Consider the following 21,310-nt stretch of genomic DNA (forward strand, 5'->3'; position numbering starts at 1 on the left):
ATGGGGCTACAACAGTGTGAAGTTACCCTGTGAATTGCAAATGAGACTGACTGGTCCAGATTGAAAAAGGTAAGTTGTGGGGACTGGGGGAGCCCATGTGGCCTCAAAACTGCAAGTTGGACACCTCTAATCTAAGAAACTTTATGCCATACTATAAGTGACTTTCCTCCATTCTCACATATTGTACAAGGCTTCATTCAATTCTTTAACTGGAAAAACATTAAGTTCCAAATAACAGCAAAAGCATTGAAATATAGAATAATCGGACATATATTCGGTTACTATTTCAAGATTGCATCTTCTTTGTCCCCCGCCACAAACTCTGTAGTCTTGTAACCAATTCCATCGCCCTCCCTGGCCACGGTCTCATGTTGATCCAGACTGCAACCTCGGCATTTCTATTCAACCCTATGCTGAGCTTCGTATGACCCCCTAACCTCTCCATCACAAAGACTGCCTACTTCCACTTCTGTTTCATCACCTATCAAGATAGTGGAAATTCAGAACACACCCTACCACCACCTCCCCCCTACCCCCACAAAAGGCTAAGAATGCTGGGTCAGTTGAACATTTTAAGATAGAGATCTAGGGATGTGGACAAAAGGCAGGTAAATAGAGGTGAGGTACAAATCAGCCATGATCTAATTGGTGGAATAATCTCAAAGGGGTAAATCGTCTACTCTGATTCTGATCTGCACTCCTGCCACAGTCCATCTTCTGCTGAAACCCCCATCCAATCAAAAATTAAATGCTGACTTGTATCTCAAGGCACCTGAAATACAAAGGGGTGGTAGTTATGCTACAGTTGTATGTGGTTCTGGTTTAAACCATATCTGGATTACTGAGTTCAGTTCTGGGCAGCATACCTCAGGACAGCCTTGGAGGGGGTTCACCAAGAGCCGAGTGGTCTTCTCCTGTTCCTATATTCCATGTCTCTGTCACATTCATATGTGATTATTCCAATGCTGTCTTGACTGGCCTCGCCCCTCCATTAACTTCAACTCATCCCAGACGCTGCTGCTTGTATCCCATACCATACCAAGTCCCACTTACCCATCACCTTTGTCCTCACTGCCCCACATTGGCTGCTGGTCCAACAGCTACAATTTAAAATTCTCATGTTTAAATCCCTGTATCAGTGAAACCTTTAAAAATACTACAAATCCCCCAGAACATTCCACCAGCCTGGCCTTTTGTGCATCCTCCTTCCCTTTGCCTGACTGTATGTTCTGCCTTTTAAGCCCTGGCCTCTGACACTCCCTTCCTAATCCTTTCTTCTTTCAAGGCTCTCACCACTTTCATCAAGTTTTTGGTCACTCCTCCGAATATATCCTTTGGCTCAGGATCTATTTCTGTCTGATTACAATAGGGAATTTAAAGAAACCTCTTCATTCAAAGAGTGGTCAAAATGGGGAGCATGCTACCACAAGGAACAATTCAGGCAAATAGAAGGATTTAAGAGGAAGCTACATAAGCATATGAGGAAGAAAGGAATAGAAGGTTATGCTGACAGGGTTAGGTGAAGAGGGGTAGGAGGATATTTGTGTGGAGCGTAGGGCCAAATGCCTGTTTCTGTGCTGTACACTCAATGTAACTCGATTGGCACTTCTATGAAGTGCCTTAGGATGCTTTTCTGTTTGAAAGATGCTATATAATTGCAAGTTCTTGGTGCTGTTAAGATGAAATGAAAGGTACAATATTCTTTCTCACTTTTCTTTAATGACACCACAGCCCAATTGTACACTACCAACATCCCAGGGATTACCATTGACCAGAAACTGAACTGGAGTAGCCATATAAATACCATGGCTACAAGAGCAAGTCAGAGGCTAGGAATCCTGCAGCGAGTAATTCACTTCCGGACTCCCAAAGCCTGTCCACCAGCTACAAGGCACAAGTCAGGAGTGTGATGGAATACTCTCCACTTGCCTGAATGGGTGCAGCTCCAATAACACTCAAGAAGCTCAACACCTTTCAGGATAAAGCAGTCTGCTTGATTGTTTGTGGCTGGAGTGCCATTCACTCCCTCCACCACTGACGTACAGTAGCAGCAGTGTGTATCAACTACAAGATGCACTGCAGCAATGCACCAAGGCTCCTTAGACAGCACCTTCCAAACCCATGACCTCTACTACCTAGAAGGACAAGGGCAGCAGATGCATGGGAACACCATTAAGTTCCCCTCCAAGTTACACACCATCCTGACCTGGAACTATATCGCCGTTCCTTCACTATCGCTGGGTAAAAATCCTGGAACTCCCTTCCTAACAGCGCTGTGGGTGTATCTACACCATATGGACTGCAGCAGTTCAAGGCAGCAGCTCACCACCACCTTCTCAAGGGCAATTAGGGATGGGCAATAAATGCTGTCCAAGCCAGCAACGCCCACATCCTATGAATGAATTTAAAAAATTACGTTCAAGTAGTTTCCCCCCCGGCTGAAAATTCAGCAATAGATGGCCCATATGAGAGATTTAGGAGCCTCCTGGGAGGTGGGATTTCTGTTAACATGGGAAATAGTTGCAAGCACAACAGATTCTGGACTGCACAATTTTGTCACCTGAATAACCTAGAGAGTCAGCCACTCTCTCAGGGCTGGACTAAGCAGTTAATAACAAGCAAGCTTGGTACATGGCACTGAAAGTGGACTATATATCTGCATTGGTAACCTATTACTGGGTTGCAGAAAAGCAAGCAGGTATATTAGAATCCCACCTATCCGATTGTTGGAACCACTATCTGATGGACAGGCACAGGAAACTTGTTATGGCATGTAACCATGAGGTGGTCATGAGTGTGATGCTAACTAATTTCTTAATGAGCTATGCTGCATACCAAGTGTCTTGTAAAGAGCTCTTGGTACCGACAATCCTCTCACTGAAGGATTACCTCTATATTCATTAGCTGTCGAAAGACCAAATAGATTGTCCTCATTGAGGGGGTGGGAAAAGGCTAAGCTGAGAGATTTTCGTACAAATTTTGGAATTTTTGAAACAAACTAACCTCTGTGGGAGACTCAGTAATCCAATGTCTTAAACTAGACAGGTGCTCCAAGGCATCAGTTATTATTGATCAGCTAGCCAAGCTAATGCAGAAAATACAGATTAAGACCTGTTGCTTGGGGTTGGACCTCCTTGTGCTTGACTATATGTAACTGCTGGAGAAGCAGTAGGAAGGTTCCCAGTGATCAGCTTTTTAAATGCCTATACTATTCTTATGTACACTTGGAGATCCATAAAGTTTAGCTCTGACAGCTTGCATGTAAGTTCCCTGGACTCAAGAGAGTGTGCCTCTTCAAAAGAGATGTGCACTCAGATCAGACAAACTGTAAATTTCTCAGTGGCTTGGTTTGAGGAGTCATATGAGAATGATCACCTACCAAATTTCATTTAATTTCCAATATAGCACCAAATATTTGCAGAAAATATTGAGTACTACATTTTATGGATGGCTTGGAATACTAATAGCAAATGATGATGAGCCTGAATGGTCTGTTTAAGTCTTGGCGATAGCATTGCAACAGCCTTGCAGATGGCCTCAAAGCCATACACAACATTGGGGAAAGGAATATAGACTCATTCTCCCAGTTTCTCTGTCTGTCACATCTGTTCTGATGATGCAACCTTCCACAACAGCACTTTTGATGTCTTTCTTTTTCCTTAACAGTGCTTCTGATATCTTTCCCTTTTCCTCAACCAAGGATTCTCCACCCACTCCACTACTGCGGTTGACAGGGCCCTCAACCGTGTCCGACCCATTTTCCACACTTCTGACTTCACCCCTTCCCCTCCCTCCCAGAACCATGACATGGTTCCCCTTGTCCTCACTTTCCATCCCAATAGCATCCACATCCAAAGGATCATCCTCCACCATTTTCAGCACCACCGGTGCGATGCCACCACCAAACACATCTTCCCCTCCCCTATCAGCATTCCGAAGGGACCGTTCCAGGCACACTATCAGAAGGACGTGGAGGCTTTGGAGAGGGTACAGAATGTTGCCTGGTCTGGAGGGCATTAGCTGTAGGGAGAGGTTGGATAAACTCGGATTGTTTTCACTGGAACGACAGAGGTGGAGGGGTGACATGATAGAGGTTTACAAAGTTATGAGTGGCATGGACAGAGTAGATAATCAGAAGCTTTTTCCCTGGGTGGAAGAGTCAATTACTAGGGGACATAGGTTTAAGGTGTGAGGGGCAAAGTTTAGAGGGGATGTGCGAGGCAAGTTCTTTACACAGAGGGTGGCGAGTGCCTGGAACTTGCTGCCAGGGGAGGTAGTGGAAGCAGTTACAATAGCGACATTTAAGAGGCACCTTGACAAATACATGAATAGGATGGGAATAGAGGGATACGGTCCCCGGAAGTGCAGAAGGTTTTAGTTTAGGCAGGCATCAAGATCGGTGCAGGCCTGTTCCTGTGCTGTACTGTTCTTTGTTCCCTCTGCAACACCCCGGTCCAATCCTCCATCATCCACAGCACCTTCCCATGCAATCGCAGGAGATGTTATACCTGCCCTTTTACCCCCTCTCTCCTCACCATCCAAGGCCCCAAACACTCCTTCCAGATGAAGCAATGATTTACTTATACTTCCTTCAATTTAGTATACTGTATTCACTGCTCACAATGCGGTCACCTCTACCTTTGGGAGACCAAATGCAGATTGGGTGACTGCTTTGCAGAATACCTTCACTCAGTCTGCAAGCATGACCTCGAGCTCTGGTTGCTTGCTGTTTTAATTCATTACCTTGCTCTCACGCCGCCATGTATATCCTCAGCCAGTTGCAATGTTCCAGTGAAGCTCAGCGCAAGCTCGAGGAACAGCACCTTATCTTCCAATTAGGCACTCTACAGCCTCTGGGCTCAACATTGAGTTCAAGAACTTCAGACCATGACCATCATTGTGATTCTTTTTTTTCAAACCATGTCAACTTGTTTTTCATGCTTTTGCTTTCGGACAGAGCTGTTAATTATTCTTCCCTTGACACGTTCTCTGGCCAACTGCTTTATCTTTTACTACAGCTATTATTGCTCCTTTTGTCTGTTGTTCCATGGCATCTTTGTCATTTAATCTCTCCTGTCTCTGCCCTATTACATACCTTCCCTTTTGTTCTTCTTTGCTCTCCTTACACTTGCTCAAAGCCTATTACATTTCTAACCTTAGCCAGTTCTGATGAAAGGTCACAGAACTGAAATGTTAAATCTACACTCTCTCCACAGATGCTGCCAGACCTGCTGAGTATTTCCAGCACTTTCTGTTTTTACTTCAAATTTCCAGCATCCACAGTATCTTGCTTTTATCATATTGGGGAAAGGAACATAGGTAAGCAGACAGTAACTTAAACATTGGATCTTGACTAAATTAAGAATTTGAAATGGGAATTTTCTGTTAGAACTGTGCAATCTTCATATTTTTAACATTAGTCTATATTAGATTTGTTCCTTGGGACCTGGTTCCCAAAGCTCTCCACCAGTGGAGTTTTCCTCAACTCTTATCTGTGTTTGTTGCAGACCAAATGATGGAGATTGATTGCTATGATTAGTCCTGCAACTGCCAGTATGGCAGAAGGCCAACTAGACAGACTTTGGTTTTTGTCTAGCAATTCTTACATAGAATGTACAGCACAAAAAACAAAGGCCATTTAGCCCAAGAGATCCATGTTGATGCTCATGCTTCACATAAGCATCTAAATCTATCAGTATAACCTTCTATCCCTTCCTCCATTGTGTGTTTATCTAGCTTCTCCTTAAAGCCATCTATGTTACCCACATGGTAGTGAGTTCCACATTCAGACCTCTCTCCAGGTAAAGAAATTTCTCCTGAATTCCTTGATGATTATCTTATATTTATGGCCTCTAGTTTTCATCTCCCCCTGTTACGACCGAGGCGGGAGCAACACACTGTCAATTCAGTCCTCACTCCACAAGTCGCAGCATAGTATTAAAGTTTTCCTACCCAACTGGAAAATTGCCAAATTAAACACTTTAGTAACCCCCCAGAATGAAACCGAACAAACAAATAATTTCTTAAGAACTAAATCTTAAACACGATTAAGATAAACCTATGTCTAAAGACCTTATAACTTATTTTAAACTAACTCCCCCATTCACACACATACACTCAAAAACTAATGGTTAACTTTTTTTTAAAATGATGTTTTAAAAAAATTAGCTGTTTCTTAAGAATAAATAAATAACTGGGTTGTTAGTCTTTGTAGGTTACGTTCATGATGGGTGAGGTATCCTAGTGTAAAAATAATCATACGCCACTCGAAGTCTCCATGCGGATTTGATGAAACAGTCCTTCAACAAATAGGCATTCAAATCAGCAGGCATCACAGATGTTTCACCGATGAGCACAGCAATAGGTCTACTTGAATTTTAGAACTGACAGTCTTTCAGTCGAAGTTTTACTGCAAATTCCAGTAAATAGAGTCAAGAGAGATTCAATCTTGAAGCAAAGACTTCATAGAATGGAAGTAAAGCAAAGGAAGTTTGCTACCTCCAGCAATACAAATGGTCTCTTCAAAGGGTTTTTTCCTCCTTAGACAATTAACATGGCCTGTAGCTCATTGTAGAATTTCATTGTAGAGAAATAGACAGCTCTTTCCTTCAGTAAGCAAGCTTCGCTGGTCTCTCTAAAAACTGGTTTTAGCTGGTATTTAGCACAGTTAAATTGAAACATTATACCAAGTGACCTCCTCACTCTCCTGCTGGTGTCTCGGTAACAACTACAGCTAGCATACTGTTCCTCTTAGTTTTTAAAGGCACATTGTTTTTAAACAGAGACTTAAAGGCACATTGTTTTAATCAGAGGGGAAAAATAAACGTAGTACCATGACACCCCATAAGTGGAAACATCTCTATGTCTACCCTATGAAACCCTTTCATAATCTTAAAAACCTCTATTAGGTCACCCCTCAGCCTTCTCTTTTCGAAAAGCCCCAGCTTTTCAGTCTTTTCTGATTAGTATAACCTCTCGGTTAGAACCATACATGAATTACGGCACAGAAGGAGGCCATTCAGCCTGCCATGTCTGTGCTCGCTGGAAAAAAAACTAGCTGCCCAATCTAATCCCACCTTCCAGCACCTGGTCCATAGCCTTGCCAGTTAGGTGCATGTCCAGGTACCTTTTAAAAGAATTGAGGCTTTCTGCCTCCACCACCATTCCTGGCAGTGAATTCCAGACACCCATCGCCCTCTGGGTGAAAAAGTTTTTCCTCATGTCCCCTCTAATCCTTCTACCAATCACCTTAAATCTGTGCCCCCTGGTAATTGACGTCTCCGCTACGGGAAATAGGTCCTTCCTGTCTACTCGATCTAGGCCCCTAAGAATTTGGTACACCTTTACTAAGTCACCCCTCAGCCTCCTCTGCTCTGAGGAAAACAACCCGAGCCTATCCAATCTTTCCTCATAGCTGCAACTTTCAAGCCCTGGCAACATTCTTGTAAATCTCCTCTGTACTGTCTCCAGACCAATTATGTCCTTTCTATAATATGATGACCAGAACTGTATGCAATACTCCAGCTGTGGCCTAACCAGCATTTTATACAGTTCCAGCATCACATCCCTGCTTTTGTATTCTGTACATTGGCCAATAAAGGAAAGTATTCCATATGCTTTCTTTACCACTCTAGCTACCTGTCCTGCCACCTTCAGGGTCCTGTGGATATGCACTCCAAGGTCTCTCACTTCTTCTACTCCTCTCACTATTCTCCCATTTATTGTGTATTCCCTTGCTTTATTTACCCTCCTCAAATGTATTACTTCACACTTCTGCAGATTGAACTCCATCTGCCACTTTTCCACCCACTCAACAAACCATTGATATAATTCTGGAGTCTACAGCTATTGTGTAATCAGCAAATTTCCCAATCATGTCTCCTACATTTAAGTCCAAATCATTAATATATACCACAAACAGCAAGGGACCCAACACTGAGCCAGGTGAAACACCACTGGAAACATCTTTCCATTCACAAAAACATCCGTCAACTACCCTTTGTTTCCTGACCCTAAGCCAGTACTGGATCCAACCTGCCACATTCCCCTATATCCCATGGGCTTTCATTTTACTGACCAATCTGCCATGTGGGACCTTGTCAAATGCCTTACTAAAATTCATGTAGATCACATCCACTGCACTACCCTCATCAATCCTTGTTACTTCCTCAAAAAACTCAATTAAGTTAGTAAGACATAACCTTCCCCTAACAAATCCATGTTGACTATACCTGATTAATCTGTGCCTTTCCAAGTGGAAGTTAATCCTGTCCCTCAGAATAGTTTCTAACAATTTACCCACCTCGGAGGTCAGACTGACCTGCCTATAATTATTTGGCCTATCCCTCGCACCCTTTTTAAACAAACAATGGTACAACTTTCGCAGACCTCCAATTTTCTGGTACCTCGCCTGTATCTAGTGAGGATTTGAAGATGATCCTCAGCACATTCGCTATTTCCTCCCTGGCTTCCTTTAACAATCTGGGATGCAATCCATCCGACCCTGGTGAATTATCCACTTTCAAGGATGTCAGACCCACTATTACTTCTTCTCTCATTATGCTTATCGTATCTAATATTTCACACTCCTCCTCTTCAACTACAATATCTGCATTAACACTCTCCTTTGTGAAGACAGACAAAAAATTCATTAAGAACCCTACCCACATCTTCTGCAACCACGCATAAGTTTTCTTGTACATTTCTGATAGGCCCTTTACTTCGTAATCCTCTTGCTCTTAATGTACTACTAAAACATCTTCAGGTTTTCCTTGATTTTACCTGCCAATTATTTTTCATGTCCTCTCTTTGCTTTTCTAATTTCCTTTTTTACTTCACCCCTACACTTTCTAGACTCCTCTAGGCTTTCTAAAGTATTAAGATTTTTGTGATCATCATAAGCTTTCTTTTACTGCTTTAATTTACTCTGTAAGCTTCTAAATAACCAGGGGGCTCCAGATTTGGCAGTACCACCCTTTATATTTGTGGGGACATGCCTACTCTGTGCCTGTAGTATCTTGCTTTTGAATGCCTCCCACTGGTTTGCCACTGATTTTCCTTCAAGTAGCTGTATCCAGTCCACTTCTGCCAGATCACCTCAGTTTCGTTAAATTTGCTTTCCCCCAATTTAGAACCTTTACTCCGGTTTTATCTTGGTCCTTTTCCATGATTATGCTAAAACTATTATGGCCACTATCCCCAAAATGGTCATCCACTGTTACTTCATCCACTTGCCCAGCTTCATTACCAAAGACTAAATGTAGAATTGCACCCCCTCTCGTTGGGCTTGTTACGTGCTGGCTAAAATAGTTCTCAGACACAGTTCAAGAATTTTGTCCCCTCTGTGCCCTTTACACTGTTTGTAACGCAGTTGATATTGGGGTAGTTGAAATCCCCAACTATTATTGGCCTATAGTTATTGCACTCAGAAATTTACCTACATATTTGTCCTTCTATCTCTGTTGCACTATTTGGGGGTCTAAAGTACACTCCTAGTAGCGTGGCTGCCCCTTTTTTATTTCTGACCTCCACCCATATGGCCTCATTTGATGATTCATTTAGCATGTCATCCCTCCTCAAAGCTGTTATTGAGTCCTTAACTAATAATGTTACACTCCCTCCTTTTTTTTAAATCTCCCTCTCTATCCCGCCTGAAAACACTATATCCAGAGATGTTAAGCTGCCATTCTTGCCCCTCTTTAAGCCAAGTTTCCGTTATAGCAATGATATCATGTTGCCATGTGTCTATCTGTGCCCTCAGCTCATCGCCTTTATTTACTATAGTCCTTGCATTTAAATAAACACCCTTTAACACTGCCTAATTCCTGTGTTGTACACATTTTAACCTTTGTGTTACAACCAGGTGAGAAAGGGGTCTAGGGTTCCCTCTCAGCTTTCACCTGGTTTTACTGTAACAGGGTTTAATTTTAAACACACCATTTTTTTTTCAGCTCCCCTTTAGTGAATCCTTGTTCACTAACTTCCAATTATAAGGCAAAGAAACTAACCAAACAGGTTTTCTTAGGTTTAAAGAAAAAAGGTTGAACTTTACTAAACTTGAACTCTAATTCCAGTAACACCTAAAGATACACGACATGCCCATACTTCATGCATACACAATACACACATGCAGATAGAGACAGAAAAGAGAAGAAATAAAGTGGAAAAGTTTGAGGCAATATTTGAAGATGGTTTTGGTTACTGCTCAAGCTCACTGTAAAATCCTTGATTGTAGATAGGTCTTGCTTTTCGTTGGGACCCAGTATTCTTCTTAAACCTTATTCGATGCAGGAGACTTTTCTCTCTTGAAGTCCTCCGTGCGTCCAGAGGCTTGCGAGAAAGAGAGGGGAGCAGACAGACAGGAGAGGTTGTCTCACTCCAGGAGCAAACAGTCTTTCCCCAGTTCAAACTCTTTGTACAATTCAGGAAAAAAAATTGCCAAGCAGATTAGTCATGTAACGAGCTGGTCTGACCACATTTGTTTGTGGTTTCTCTGGTCTTAGCTAACCCTGGAATGTCTCTTCTTACACACAATACTTGGTGCTCAAAGTCCATTGTGGGTTAAATTGGAGCAGAGAATAGTCCCTTTGTCCCTCCAAGCACTGTCTGTTAGTATGCAAATGTTTTTCCAGCCACGGCTGATCGGTTTTACAAGTCATTTTCTTGATCCAGCAACAGTTTAAAATCAATGTTCATATGACAAAATTAATAAGCCTCATTCTTGACGGGTGGAGGCCTGCAAGACATTTGCTTTTTCTGTCTTTGAGTCACTTGCTAACTTTCTGCCTCCTGCTCCCTGCCCTGAAATTGTCCTATCTAAAACTGTGCTCAGGTTTCCATCCCTCTGCCAAACTTGTTTAAACCATCCCCAACAGCATGAGCAAACCTTCCTGAAAGGATATTTGTCCCAGTCCTGTTCGGGTGCAGATCGTCCAGCTATACAGGTCCCACCTTTCCCAGAATCAGTCCCAATGCCCCAGAAATCTGAAGCCCTCCCTCCTGCACCATCTCTCCAGCCACGCATTCATCTGGTGTATTTTTCTACTTCTATTCTCACTAGCACGTGGCCTTGGGAGTAATCCGGAGATTACTACCTTTGAGATCCTGCTTGCTAATCTTGTTCCTAACTCCCTCAACTCAGCCTGCAGGACCTTATTCCTCTTTCTTCCTATATCGTTGGTACCAATGTGGACCACGACCTCTGGCTGTGCACCCTTGCCCTCCAGAATGCTCTGTAGCCGCTTGGCGATATCTATGACCCTTGCACCAGGGAGGCAACATACCATCCTGGAATCATGTCTGCGACCACAGAAACACCTGTCTGTTCCCCTAACTATAGAATCCCCTACCACTATTGCTCTTGTCCTTTTTCCTCCCGCTCTGCACAGCTGAGCTACCCATGGTGCTCTGGTCATGACTCTTGCTACACTCTCCAGAGGAACCCTCTCTCCCATCAGTACTCAGTACTGAATACCCGTTAGAAAGTGGGATGTCCTTCGGGAGGGCTCAAGCTTCTGCAGCCAGTGACACTTCCTGCAGATGTGTTCGTCAAGGACACATGGTACATCCATGACTTCCCACATCCCACAGGAGGCACATTCCACTTGGCTGTGCTGCGCTGCCATTATTTAGCAATAATTAGTTTGCAAAGCTAGTGTAATAAGTGAAATAACTTACCATTTATTTGTCAATCAGCTTCTTCCCTGTACGGTGGAGGCTGAAAAGGCAAAAAAGAGACCAAAGAGCACCTCCTTCCCCTTGTCAGTGAAATCCCTCACACACAACTCTCAGCCTCAGACTGTCCAAACAGCACTATTCTAATTAGTAATTATTAATAAATTACACCAAGTAAAAAACCTTAGTAGTCCTAACCTTATCACTTACAAGGTAGCTATTTGAGGTCTTTTTTTAAAAAAAAACTTCCTTTTTCACTGATTTTTTTTAAAGCTATTTACAGGCAATAACAGCTGTTACTTACCAATCAGCTTATAGATTTCCCGTGATGTCACTGGTAGTTTTTTTCCTTTTAAAATCCAGCGCGCACCGACAGACAGCCCGCTGACTGCCACTGCTGTGATCTAAGGTAGGTAAGGGCCTCGAGCCTGGTATCATCCTTGTAAATTTATTTATGCCTTCTCCAGTGCTTCTATATTCTTTTTATAATATGAAGACCAGAACTAGGTACAGTACTCCAAATGTTGTCGAACCAAGGTTTGATACAAGTTTAACATAATTTCTCTGCTTTTCAACTCTATTCCTCCAGATATGAATCCCAGTGCTTTGTTTTTGATTTTAAATTATCTTGTTAACCTGCAGCATTCCTTTTAGTGATTCATCTATCTATAGCTCTAGATCCCATGGCTCTTCTACTCCATTTAGACTCATTTTCCAAGCACTGTATGGCCTCATTCTTCCTACTAAAATGCATCACCTCACACTTACTTATATTAACATTAACTTGCCAATTGCACACTCAATCTGTAAGTTTATTAATGTCTTCTTTGAAACATTGGTGAGTTGAGGGCTATGAGGAGCCAGCACGAAAGAAGAATTGAGTTCCGGGCAGATCTTACTGAATGACGGGGCAGGCTTGAGGGGCCAAATGGCCTACTCCTGCTCCTATTTCTTAAGTTCTTGTATTTTGTTGGTCTTCCTCATTATTATGTTCTTAAAGTCCCAAGACATTACTGCCCAACTGATCACAGTCCCAAGAGATAGATTATGCTCCAGGGAGTGGGTGGTGAAGACTGCATTTGAAATTCTGTACATTTGTCTTAAATCATGGGATATAATGCTAATTGCTAGGTGAAACTTTTTTCACAGAGGCAGGTTTGAAAGCAATGTCCATATTTATAAGTAGCTGGTGTAATAATGTGCTAAAATACCTTAATTGAACATAGCTCAGCCCCAACAGGCAAGTTGAAGAGGCACTCTTGCAAGTGCAGTTAATGGTTAAAATAAAGACATACAGCCTCAAATAACACAGTAAACCTGTCTCTATCACATAATAAGAACATTTGTAAGTTAGCAGCAGAGATCGAGTTGCACATCTTATTATGGTGGTGGTGTCCCGACACTTGACAATTTGATGCCAATTCAGACCATAAAGGTGCAGAACTAATCTCATTGCTTGATGCTTAAATGCATTAATGCGACACTTGTAGCAAGGCCTATTCTCCCAATAATGGGCATTAGGCTACCTGGTGAGACACAACAGCAATCATAGTGCATTTGTCTTGAGGCCATCTTAAAACTTTTGCCGCTTTCTGTCCAACTGACATCTTGAGAAATCTCAGGAAGTGGGGAAGGAAAGATTGGAGTGTTGTTGGGGGCAGTGGTGGGGGGAAATGAAGAATCCTTAGAAAAATACATTCAAGATTTGCAGGGGATTTAAATTTTTGTGTACTTTAATCATATTCATTTCTCAATTTTTATACACAAAAGCCCAGACCACTTTGAACTTAACGGTTTCCAAATCCAGTCCACTGTTTTCATATAATTTTTAAAAATATGTATCATTTACATTTTCCAAAGATCAGTGCACTATTTCTGCACACATTCATGTTATAGCAGGAAAAAGTTAATAAAGCAGGACCATAGCTTGTATTTATCACAATAGAGGCAAAGTCAAATATCTAGAGTCTACGACATACAGTATTTTGGTATTTTACACCGTCACTAACACTTAATAGTTCACTATCTCAGAATGGGCACAAGTTTCGAGCAGGCATTAACCATCTTGGTTCTTAATTTAACAAATTTCCCTTTAAATTTCTTAAATATACACTCTGCAAATTAATCTGCACTTCCATTTCACTCTACAGGAAGAGTTATTTACTACTGTAGTTACATAATGAGAGCCCATCATAACATTATCTCAATTAAAGTTTCAAATTGTCTTGTTCCTTGTGCCAATATTTTTTGAAAAAAGTGATGTGACTTTTTAAAAATCTTTTTCTCTGTCCTTTTCCATCCATCCATCAAAAAAAAAATCACATTTCAGCTTACAGTGTCATCAAGCAGTTCCTGGTTGGGTATAATACAGCCAAATACAAAGTAAAGCTCTCTCTACTTGGCTCCCAACCACTGAACACCAAACTGTATTTTAATGGTGTGAAATTTTCCATTCTCCACACCAACTAGATCCTTGTGATATCTTAATTAGGTTACCAATTTTGGGGTAGATTGTGGCCCTAAACACAAAATATAGAACCCTTATAGTCAAGAGAAAGGAGATGATCATCATTTCTGGCTTAATTTGAATCCAGGTCAGAAGTAAAAAGGAGAGTACAATACTCTGTATACTATCATGCAGTGAGATCAATTGGTATTCCAATGATCAATGAGTTGGACTACACAATAACTGGAAGAGCTGCACAGGGACTTGGGAACAGGTTTGGTGTGGAATTTTTTTTTTCCCCAAAACGAGTGTTTTTGCATATTATGTGATATAACAGAATACTTTACAATGAGGATGGATATCTTACAAATTTGTCTCGAGTGGTTGTTGAAAATGGAGAAATTGTAAAGAGCTAAATGAGCAAGTCTTGACTTCCTCTAGCGTAATGCACAATCCAATAGCTTTCAATGTTAAAAACAAATTTGTGAGTCCCCTTTCCAACCTGATTTAGTTATATATTCTGTCCAGCTGTGTTGCCTCTGAAATTGGTATCAAGTCGCATGGATCTCATTTCCAGAGCACAATCATCTGAACCACAAACTGCATTAGTTTCTAAATAACTAATCTGATGTTGTGGATGTAAAAAAAAAAATACAATTAATTGGGAAAAATATTTGAGCTTAAAAGTTTCACAACAGGATTGGCCGGGGAACATTTCACAATGGTCATGCCTAAAGAAAAGCCAGAAAATGAAAGTTTAATTTTCTTAATTAGGTTTTAGTAAATGCAAATAATTTCCAACCCAAAATATGTAAGGTTCAGGGCAAATGCCATCAAAGCATGCACATACTTTGCCACAGTGGTTAGTGAGACTCAGAATTGCTTTAGTCATGGATTGTCAACCTCAAATCTAAACAAAAACAAACCAAAAAAAACATACAAGTCAATAGTGCAAATACTGCACAGCTAGGTCACTAATTATACAACCTTCGTGCAACATTCATTAGTTTTATATAAGTAGTTTAGGAAACAATTAAGGATCAATATATATTCCACTTGATATAGTGTCAAATGGATTGGAAAACAACTGAGTGTACAGTCTGCAGGTTAACATACTTCTCAGAATCTTATTCATATGGAAGTGTTTTCTGAATGTGATATAATGATGAAGAAAATACATGAATACATTGAACTCCATATTCCCATGGCAGTGCAAAATACAAAATATGAAAACGTTCTGGGAGAGAAATGTAGTTGACATTCAAATTTCATTAGCCACATCATTATCCATTAGTATAGCACAATTTTGTGCAGATAAACACCTTTCAATTGCTGGAACCACCACAGCATCTACAACATAGATACGGATACAATTTGAACACTGGGCTAGCTTTTCCTTCACTAAATACTTAACCATTTAAAAAATAAATTTAGCAATACCTGAGTGTATTCCTAAAACCTGATTCATGAAACATATGCAATCAATCAGCAATACATTATAAAACATAAGCCAATTGGGGTGTGTGGGAGTAAACAGCAACAATGCAGTCTAACATTCATCCCATTTGTTAAAAATGCTTTATATTGAGTAGATGCACTATATGACAGATTTAACCCTTTAATAACTAATAACATTTCAGATGCAAAATGAATTTAGTTATTCCAAAAATACCATTAAAAATATTCTTTGGTTTGGTGCATTTATCTAATCCCACTGTATAGCACTCATCTTCAGAATTTATAGAAAATCAGTTTTAATGGACACCATCGTGTACAAGTTTTTGAAATTGAAATAAATCCCAATATCGAAAGGGTTAAAGATAAATAGTTGTCCAGAATTATGTATTTGTGCTATTGCAAATATTTCCTGAAAGCGATAAGGATTAATTCCAATTAACCGACCTAGAACTCCACTGTAAGCACTTCTTTTTAAAAAACTGATCGACCACCTGTTGTCTTGTTACTTTGTATGTTTATAAAAACATTATTTGAGCTTAGCATATCACAATAAAATTGTTTTTATAAGTGCATTTTCAAAGAAACATTTCTTATAGATTGTTTCCAAGCTTCTGGAATGGTGGGATTCAATTCTTGGCATAACAGAAAACCTTATTTCATTTGTATAGCACAATGCAGCAATCTACAATTCCTCTTCAGTACACATTATCCATTTGATTCCTCTAGTTATGCCTACAACAAATTTCAAAAATCAAACAAATGAATTTAGATGGGTTCTGGCATTAGGTGCATTTTATTAGAGGAAGCTGTTTAGTTCTGGACTTCTGCCACCTGTTCCTTCTCAGATTTCTCTTTTGCTTTCTGGTGTTCTACAACCTTCTCTTCCTTGCGCAATAATTCCAAAATCTCTGCAACCTGGTTAGTTGAGATGTCTATATCCTCTTTATCAATTAACTTCAGCACCTGCGAAGATAGGAATCAGGCAATCAGTAATGGCTCTGCAAGCTTAGTGGTTCCTATCTTTTGACTGTCAATATTTACTCACCAAACCAAGTTACAAAATTAGTACATTTTGTCCTATTTCATTCATCTTCTAAAAACAATTAAAATGTAAAATCTGTACAAGAGCATTGCAATCCAGGAACAAAGGCTAAAAAAAAACTGGTCAACACATCATCTTTTACAACTATTAGTAACATAGGATTTTTACTCAACCTAAACATTAGAAAGGTATTTCTGTACAGAGGGCAATGAGAGAAAGAAGAGCAGCAACATTTTGATTAACTACTACGGCCATGGTAACTTTCATTTGTTGAATTAAGCCCAAGTTTCACACAGCAGCAGGCATTTCCATTACACAAAGGAAGGAAATAAAAGTGACCTTGGTTTATCTATTTTTGCCATGCTATGACAAGGCCAAGTTTGGCCACAGCTTTAATGCTACCTCTGGCCAAAGATCCCAAACACCCCATTAAACTTTTATCTGTAACTCCAAGTAGCAGTTGTGTCATTTAATTATTCAAAATGTTATATTGCACATTTAGAAAATTGGATGACTCCCCGATGTGAAATAGGTAGTTAGCTCTGATTGCCTTTGATTAGGTGTTTTGTGCAAACAGCAACCCTCTGATAACTTATAGGCTATGTTGGTAATACTTAATTTTCCAGGATTGTATATGCCCAATCACCAAATAAATTGCTGCCAGAAAAAGACCACTCCTTCAGTGTTTAATGTAATCTCATGTGACGCAGAGATTCCCAAATATGCAAAGTAGTCTAGGGCAATGCCTTGTTCTGCAATTCTTGATCCTGTCCCCCAAAAAAGCTACATTTATATCCAAAGCCAAGCAAAGATGTTATGATGCTTGGAAACTGAACTGTGAATCATTCTTTCTGTTGTACGCCTTACATGGAATATGCCAATCAGGGCCATATCCATGTCCTGCAGCTGACAAAGGCAACCTTTTTACCCATGTTCAACTCCTCAGTGGATTATCTATCTTCAATGGGGCTCAGCAACAGAACTAGAAATGTTCCTCTGCTCAAGCAAATGTTCCAGGTGGCCCTGAAGACAACAAAACTGCACAGATGCAGTTGCTTAGAGAAATGTTGTCAGTAATCTGGAATTGATTATGGGCAGTCTCAGACCAGTGCCCAAACCCAAAGGTTGAGTCTGTCTATGATTAGTGACAAAGATGGTCATATGGATGATCTAGCTGTACGAGCGAATACAGTGCGGGTGGTCAATCTGACAGGCAACAGTACATGAAAGATCACATCTAACACTTAATTTTCCCTCTAATGTTGGAGTGGAAGCAATGAAGGTGTTTGTTTGAACCAAACCTTTTGAGGTTTGATTGTACCACAAAAAAACTGAAGTTGCACATTCTTGAAACCAGGGTGGAGAAACAAATTGGTAGAATTTTATAATGGAAAACAGATGTTGTTAAAAAGCTGCCACTGAGAACTATCAATGACAAAATTTTAATCCCAAAGCTGGCAACAGCTGATGTCCAATCACTAGAGTAGGCCAATATACAAATGATGTCAAAATGTAGAAAGCCTCGAGAAGCTCAAGAGCATTTTGACATGATCCACTGTTGTTAAATGCTCTGAACACAAAAACAACAAACTACACAGCAATTTACAAACCTCTTCTGGATTTAGCATTGGAGAGAACTGCTGGTGACAGGAAAAATAGCACAGTTACTGATGGTCTGTGTGCATGACTATCTTAAAAGAATGATAGTAACAACCTATTTGGATGTAGAGGTTGAACAAATGATAAAGTAACTGAGTAATGGCAATTGAGTCACAAGCAAATATGAGTTAATGGTACAATAATTTCCAAATGAGAGATGACCAGCCAGCAGAAATTTCCACAAGTAATTGTTGACAAAGAAGATACTTTATTCTCATTTACAAGGCTGCAGTTATTAATCAGCACACAGACAGACATGCAAAATATAAATATATTCCAGGATGTAGAATTACTTTTCATTCAATAAGACTTCTTCAGCAAACTGGAAGGATTATTACTTTACAGCATTTTTTTTCCTATTTTGTAATAGGGCGGCACAGTGGCGCAGTGGTTAGCACCACAGCCTCACAGCTCCAGCGACCCGGGTTCAGTTCTGGGTACTGCCTATGCGGAGTTTGCAAGTTCTCCCTGTGACCGCGTGGGTTTCTGCCGGGTGCTCCAGTTTCCTCCCACAGCTAAAGACTTGCAGGTTGATAGGTAAATTGGCCATTGTAAATTGCCCCTAGTGTAAGTAGGTGGTAGGAGAATGGTGAGGATGTAGTAGGGAATATGGGATTAATGTAGGATTAGTATAAATGGGTGGTTGTTGGCCGGCACAGACTCGGTGGGCCAAAGGGCCTGTTTCAGTGCTGTATCTCTAAATAAATAATAAATAAATTTCCTATAAAAGGTGCATTAATAGCAATGCAAACATTCCTGCACCTGTGAACCTAATCAGGGCAACTCATACAGGATGGTGCATCTTTGTACCACCCAGGTTAGACCTCTAGTAAAATCTGCTAACTATTTCTTGGATGAAATGTTTTCTTGAATGCATAAGAGATGAAGACAAAAAAAGAAATACAATTTTCCTCAAAGAAAAGTGTAACGGTATCACTTCATTAAAGTCTGGCATGGCAAAATAAAGTCTGTGATTTTATAATTTAATTCAAGCTTACTTTTATGACATCATTGATATCGATTCTTCCATCCTTGTTTTCATCCAGGGTTTCAGCAATCTTTTGTAATTTATGTTGTGGGATATTCTGGATCTGCTTCATTGCACTGATCAGCTCATTTATGCTGATGAGGTTGTCCCTGAAGGTGAAATACAAACTGCATATAGGAAAAAATTAAAGTTAATTGCGACTTTCATGAGGGGAGGACAAGGGGACATGGAGGAGAATCTTAAATTAGATTTGCAGATCTATTATCCATTGCCAGACTCCAGAAATTATATTGACGGGCATTTGGCCAGAACATTACCTGTACTTCAAAAATGGAAGCTAATTGAATATTAATGTATAACCTATAATTGCTGTTATACCAATGGTGAGCAAGAAGCATATAAATATATTAATGCATTATTTAAAGAGGTAGTAGCAAATACCTTCCATATTATACCATATTAGGACTTTTTCTAAAACACAAAGTATTCCTACACAACAATTTTAAAACGTACCATTATTTTTCTGGGATTTTACACGACATACTCCTTGGAGTTCAACACCAATTGTTACTCCTGTACCAGGTCTAGCAGCCCCTACAAACTAGAGCGTGCACTTAGTTGTGCAATAACTAAATAAATATACTAAGTCTCAACGGTTGAGTAAAGATCCTTACTCCAGCATACCACATATCTCCTCGCCTTTTGACAGGAAGAAAAATATACACTCCATCAGGTTGTGGCTCAGGCTAACAATCTCTAGACAGATTTACTGAACATTAAAACAAGAGAGAGCGTACAGAATAGTTGATTTATGATATTGAGATCTCTATTCTCAAAGAACAAAGAACAGTACAGAAACAGGCCATTCGGCCCTCCAAGCCTGCGCCGATCTTGATGCCTGCCGAAACTAACACCTTCTGCACTTCCGGGGCCCATATCCCTCTATTCCCTTCCTATTCATGTATTTGTCAAGATGTCTCTTAAACGTCGCTATCGCATCTGCTTCCACCACCTCCCCTGGCAGCAAGTTCCAGGCACTCACCACCCTCTGTGTAAAAAACTTGCCTCGCACATCCCCTCTAAACTTTGCCCCTCGCACCTTAAACCTAAGTCCCCTAGTAACTGACTCTTCCACCCTGGGAAAAAGCTTCTGACTATCCACTCTGTCCATGCCACTCATAACTTTGTAAACCTCTATCATGTCGCCCCTCCACCTCCGTCGTTCCAGTGAAAACAATCCAAGTTTTTCCAACCTCTCCTCATAGCTAATGCCCTCCAGACCAGGCAACATCCTGGTCAACCTCCTCTGTACCCTCTCCAAAGCCTCCACGTCCTTCTGGTAGAATCAAAACTAGAAAGGGATTTCCCTTGGGCGAATAACACAAAACTAACTGGTGAAACAAGGGGCTGGATTTTGTAGTCCTGCTGCCGGGAGCAGTGGCAGTGCAGAACCAAGCAGCCGTCCCCCACAGGGACCACAGTGCAGTGACCAGGCGGCCACTTTACATATTGACGGCAGCCATCACTCCCCCCACCCCCCAATTACGTGGCGGGGTGGCCTCAGCGACGCCGTTCATGGCGTCATCTGTTGAGGGAGCAGGTGCCACCTGTTGAGGGAGCAGGTGCTGGCACCATTTTTAAAAGGCTGCCAGCCTGCAAACATCACACTATAATGCAGACTTCACCCCATTCCCCCCACCAAAACCCAACAGAGTGCAGAGTTCACCCCTCCTCCCACCCCATACCCATCAGAGTGCAAAGTTCACCCCTTCCTTACCCAATACCCATCAAAGCAGAGTCCACCACTTCCCCCCCATACCCATCAGAAAGCAAAGTTCACCCCTTCCCCAACTCGGTGGCGCCAGCTTTCCCTGGACAGGAAAGTGAAGGCGCATGAGTGCCACACGTTGCACTGAAGATCGGGAATTGAAGGGAAGATCATTGCAATTTGCATTTTAATTCATGCAAATATGTGATTTACATATGCTAACTCAGGTCCTGTCGCAGAGTGGCAGAGGGGCTGCCATGGAGCTTCCCCACTGCA

General features: G+C 41.0%; 1 protein-coding gene across 2 annotated transcripts in view; it reads right to left on the reverse strand.

Moving 5' to 3' along the window:
* Positions 1-13,388: 13,388 nt before the first annotated feature.
* letm1 (leucine zipper-EF-hand containing transmembrane protein 1) overlaps positions 13,389-21,310 on the reverse strand; it is a 126,460-nt gene continuing 118,538 nt past the window's right edge. The window contains exons 13-14 of one of the 2 annotated variants that reach the window (XM_068029783.1): positions 19,277-19,415; positions 13,389-16,540 (exon numbers count right to left, since the gene is read on the reverse strand). In XM_068029783.1, coding sequence (XP_067885884.1) covers positions 16,388-16,540; positions 19,277-19,415 — 292 coding nt within the window. In that variant the 3' untranslated portion in view covers positions 13,389-16,387. Of the gene's footprint in view, positions 16,541-19,276; positions 19,434-21,310 lie in introns of both variants that reach the window. The other variant, XM_068029774.1, reaches the window with a different exon arrangement.

The sequence above is a fragment of the Heterodontus francisci genome, chromosome 1, assembly GCF_036365525.1.
Source record: "Heterodontus francisci isolate sHetFra1 chromosome 1, sHetFra1.hap1, whole genome shotgun sequence".
In the NCBI taxonomy this organism is placed as follows: domain Eukaryota; kingdom Metazoa; phylum Chordata; class Chondrichthyes; order Heterodontiformes; family Heterodontidae; genus Heterodontus; species Heterodontus francisci.